At 32.0% G+C, this 5,085-nt stretch overlaps 1 protein-coding gene across 1 annotated transcript in view; it reads right to left on the bottom strand.

The window, feature by feature from the left end:
- Positions 1–838: 838 nt before the first annotated feature.
- The window catches only part of LOC132172990 (kinesin-like protein KIN-14E), a 6,759-nt gene continuing 2,512 nt past the window's right edge, over positions 839–5,085 (bottom strand). The window contains exons 6-16 of the mRNA XM_059584555.1: positions 4,757–4,921; positions 4,582–4,686; positions 4,286–4,426; positions 4,000–4,194; positions 3,736–3,862; positions 3,399–3,601; positions 3,089–3,271; positions 2,744–2,839; positions 2,379–2,576; positions 1,848–2,119; positions 839–1,339 (exon numbers count right to left, since the gene is read on the bottom strand). Of these exons, the coding sequence (XP_059440538.1) occupies positions 1,147–1,339; positions 1,848–2,119; positions 2,379–2,576; positions 2,744–2,839; positions 3,089–3,271; positions 3,399–3,601; positions 3,736–3,862; positions 4,000–4,194; positions 4,286–4,426; positions 4,582–4,686; positions 4,757–4,921 (1,878 nt within the window). The 3' untranslated portion in view covers positions 839–1,146. The remainder of the gene's footprint in view (positions 1,340–1,847; positions 2,120–2,378; positions 2,577–2,743; positions 2,840–3,088; positions 3,272–3,398; positions 3,602–3,735; positions 3,863–3,999; positions 4,195–4,285; positions 4,427–4,581; positions 4,687–4,756; positions 4,922–5,085) is intronic.

The raw sequence follows: 5,085 nt of genomic DNA, 5'->3' as shown, positions 1-5,085 counted from the left end.
ATATATATATATATATATATATATATATATATAATTCAAAGGGTGGACAAATTTAAAAATGTTAAAAAAAATCCTTTTTATAAGAAAAGAAATAAAAAATTGATTTTTTTATAAAAATTTTCATTTTCATTTTCATTTTCATTTTCTATTTTTGTCTTATAATTTTTTAAAAATAAAAACTTCCTTCTTAAAAAAAATAAAATCGTTTAAAAAATAAAATTTTCGTTTTGAAAAAAAAAAATAAAAAATTGCGTTTTAAAAAAACAAAAGATAAAAATATTTCGTTTAAAAAAATAAAAAAAAATTGTTTTTTAAAGATTATTATTTTTTCGAATTTATATGGGTGTGTTTTTGTCTTAGTGAGTAATCTAGAGGGATATTTATTTATTTATTTTTATTTTTTATCTTTTTGCCAACTTTAGAGGGACATTGACAATGTTTTGCTAGTTTGAGAGGAATATTATCATAATTGAAAATTTAAAGAAACATTATTCATTAGGTGATAATTTGAGAGGATATATGAACTTTATCCATCTTCACTAATGGTGGGTAATGGGTATATTTTAGTGCTAAATATTCTTCTTATTCTTCTATCATTCGTAAATAATAGTAGTAGTAAAATCCTATGGAACAACTTTGTATTAATCAGGCTTATAATTGTTAATTCACAATATTTTTTTATTATTACTCACTAAATTGCATCACTAGTAGTTATAGTAATATTGATATGCAATAAATATAGATTTTTTATTTTTTTAAAAAATGATATCCATTAGAAATTATGTAGTAAATTAAAATGTAAAAACTAAAGTTGAGTCTATTATCTGTGCAATAAAGCTCTTATCAATGGACTCATTGTCACCAATGAGATGTAGGATATAGAAAGCAAAATATACACACCATTCGGCTATACAACTTAATCTTGCTAAACTAATTACAGCACCTCTAGCTTTAGTACAATGTTGGAGCAAGATCAAGACTTCACAACATGATAGTAGCTTAAACGGTACTTAATCCTGCTTATGTTCACCAATATGGTCAACCTTGCCAATGCCCTAGCTCACGTGTCCCAAAGCTCTTACTAGCAACTTCGCAAGTACTTTTCATATATAGGAAAAGTTTCAAGCAACTCGCATAATAGAAACATTACATGGAATGACGGCCATCTGTCCTATCTCTTGCTGGACGTTCTTCTTGAATATCTTCGAACTCCTCATCATTGCCTTTCCTACCAGCTTGCTCCTTCCAATAAGCAACCAACTTTTTCAATCGGGTTACCTCTTTGGATGAAATATTTTTGCTTGGATCATTCACAATTGATCGAACTCTAGATGCATACCTGTATAAGCATAGAGGCAAAGCATTGTTAGAACAAACACTTATATACTATAAATTTAAAAGGAAAGAACAAAAGCTAATCAAGGCAGTGTCAAAGGCTATCCATAGCAACACACACACAAAAAAAAAAAAAAGAAGAAGGTTATCCTACATTAATATGCCACTAGCAAAGTTAGAATTGAAAGTATAAAGCTTAATAACTTAAAATCATGAAATTTTCTAAAATGATCAAGCAATAAACATAAATATCTATAATAATGACAGTTCACATTCTCAGGCCATAGTTACTTGTTTATATATTTGGATAGGATCCCATATGCGTTAAGGATGAGAAAGGATGAAGCAAACCTTTTGCAACAGTGTATTTCCTATAGTTTTAGCCTACACAGTTAATTGTCACCCAACTTCAAGTATAACTAGTGAGGGAGAGGGAAGGATGATGCCTAGGCTTCCCAAGCCCACCCCAAACGAAAATAATAGAGACAAAGTAATACAGACAGAAAACATACATTAGGGAATTGTATGTCTCATCCAAGTTTGATTCAGCTGGTGATACATTAACGAACATGAGTGTTTTGGCATTACCACCAAGTGAATCACTCATTAACATCGTTAACTTGTGATTCCTATAAGGTATGTGTTGACCACCAGAAGACAATGCACTAATAACATCCCCAAGCGCTGAAAGTGATTTATTGATGCTTTGAGCTTCCTTAAGTTGACTACCAGAAGATCCTGATTTCTTCACTCTTTCTGAACCAGCAAGATCCACAAAACTTAACTGCATGTGAAATCATTTGGTGGTCAAACACTAAAAAGATAAAAATAAAAAGACAACAACTCAACAAGTAACCAAGACAAGGCTTCAATCTCACTGTCTACATCATCACACACTTAAATTAATCCTTCATAACATTGAATGACAAAAAAGCGAGACAAAGTATGTGCAAAACCATATACATTCACCATAGCCAAAGTGCATAAAAGTTTATCTCATCATATATTCATAGATAAGATAATATAATTGATAATGACAATACCTTTCCTCTCGCAACCGACTGAGTTTGAAGATTCGTACTTTCAATAACAATTGAGAGTATCAGATGAGATCTTGAACTTTCTTCATTCATTTGAGTTCCGGATGTATGCCGTTGTTCAGATCCTCTTTGAATAATGCTCCACAATTCCTCAAATGTTGAAATTGATACAACAGTCACATTTTCTACAGATACCATGCCCTAACATCACAAAATACCTTATATATCACGAGCAACTTCTTAAGGGAAATGATATCAATTAATTGGGCCAATCATAAATGATAACATTAACCATTTAATAGATTGAAACGAATATGATATTTCTCATAGGAATATAAATCACAAGGGCACTGGTTAACGACACTTACCTTTAAATCTTTCTTAATATCCAATCTAAAGCGTTTAGCATTTTTTGGTAAAAGAAGATCTATAAGTGTATCTTGGTATAACTCCACCATATATGCCTGCATTAATACAAGATCAATGTCAATTATAAGACAATATATACAAATCATATAGATGGACAACTAATTAGAAACATTATCATGCAGATGAGGAACAGTAAGAGAGCAACAGCTACAACTTGATTTTGGATAAGGGTTGTAACATTCAAACTCCTAAATAAATTGAATCCTACAATTGATGCAAAAGTTTACTCAACAAATAATTTAAGCTGTAATAACAGTTCAATATATGGCATTGGGAAAAATTACCTTCAATGAAAATGAGAATTTGTTGCCATCTCGTCTTATAATTTTAAATAGTTCTGCCGTAGCTCGAGGAGTAAGTCCAGGATTGTTTTCAGCTCCATATATTGTAAATGTCTTTCCAGAACCAGTTTGACCATAAGCAAATATGCACACATTATACCCATCTACAGCAGACTGCACCAAATACTGCATTGTAATAACAAAAGTAAAAGAAATAATTACGAATTAAAATTCGACTATATATATATATATGAGAAAATTACAAGCTAAGATCCCCTAAGTTGATAATGTATTCAAACTCAATCAAACTTGCCCTTGTATCCTCAAACACGTCATCTTGGGTAGCACTGCTATCAAATACATGATCGTATATATGCTGCTTGGCTTTATCATCTTTCCATGGATGTTCAATTGTAAACTCATCAAGACTTGTGAGTACATCTCTTTCTTTTTCAGCAGTCTCTTTCTCATTAAGAGGTCTTAATCGACAAAAAACTCTGACCTTGCCTTTCATATCTGAAAAGTATCAAAGGAACAATATTTTGCTCATGTCATTTATAAAGATTCTTCAAGAATAACAAAAATAAAGACCAACACATCTAATGCTGTTGAAAATGCACTTCATTTTGAAGGTTTTAGAAAATGCCAACCTTCAATAGTATTAAAATAACGCTTTCTTAAAACTTGTTCCTCCTTATAAAGCACTTCCAACTCAGCAAGTTGAGCCCCTTGCATCTTCAAAATGGCAGCAGTTTGCTCATTCTTTCTATCGATGTCCTAAATGAAAGTAGAAAGTAATAAGCAAAATGTACTCCGTTGAAAAATACATTCATATCAAGGCCTGAAATATTGTGATGCAATTAAAGTAGAAACTAAGACATAAAGCATTAGGAATAAGATGAAAAGTTTCAAACCTCTTTCATTTCTCTCAATTCCTCTAATTCCCTTAGATTATTTTGTAATGAAGCCAATTCAGAGTTCCTGACAGCAAGAGTTGACTCAACAACAGCCAACTCTTTTGTGACCCCTTCAAGCTTCTTTTCAAGTTCAAGTACTTGAAACTTTAAAGCTTTACGTTCTTGCTCAAATTTTTTCTCAAGAAAATCTATCTGCATTTCAATAATTACTAAGCATATAAATTCATAACCCGTGAAAACAATAGGGGTTTCTAACACCAAATTCAAGTATAAACAGTAATACCTCATCAGCTTTCTTCTTTTCAAGTCCAGATATCTTTTCTTCCAATGATATTTTTTCATTAACCAGCTTCTTCATAGTGTCTTCTGCTGCATGCAACTCCTCACTACGAAGTTTTAACTCACCTTGGAGCTTTTGTAACAACTGCGTTGAACACCACCCATAATCCAAGATTTATTTGTCCATCACATAGAAACCCCACTATGTTGATAAAAGAGAGATTATCTTTTACACATGAATTAACTCTTAACAGATACATCTATATTTAAGGCATGAAATTCATTTCCAACAAACTTTACCTGGGTATCAGCCCCAATCAAATCTTTTTTGGTATTCTTCTCTATCATAAGATCCCCCAACTTGGCCAACCTTGCTTCCATGCTCCTTTTCTCCAGCAGTGCAGCCTAATAGATTTCAAAGTCAGCGCTAGGATAAAGAAATAAATGCTGATTCCACAATGTCAATCATACTGACCTGAAGTGCCTTATCTTTTTCATCACACCATGATCTAAGTCTGTCACGATCACATGTAACTTTTGCCAGGCTTTGCTTGTCAGATCTCAAGGATTCTTTCAATTCCTCTAGATCTTCTTGTATTTTTACTTCTTGCTTTTGCTTATCCCGCAAGTCTTCCAGCAACTAAATTTAAAAAACTCAACATTAATCTCAGTTGTAGTTCCATGAGAGAGATACATTACAACTTCTTAAATGATGGTATACATAAAAGAATCTTTTATACCATTTTTTCAATCTTACCATCAATTGAAGCCCTCTAACCATGAGGACCTAGATGGACCCTAAGG

Source organism: Corylus avellana, chromosome ca2 (assembly GCF_901000735.1).
Source record: "Corylus avellana chromosome ca2, CavTom2PMs-1.0".
Taxonomy (NCBI): Eukaryota; Viridiplantae; Streptophyta; class Magnoliopsida; order Fagales; family Betulaceae; genus Corylus; species Corylus avellana.
Note: the sequence above shows the minus strand (reverse complement) of the source record. Positions and strands in the feature narration are given on the sequence as shown.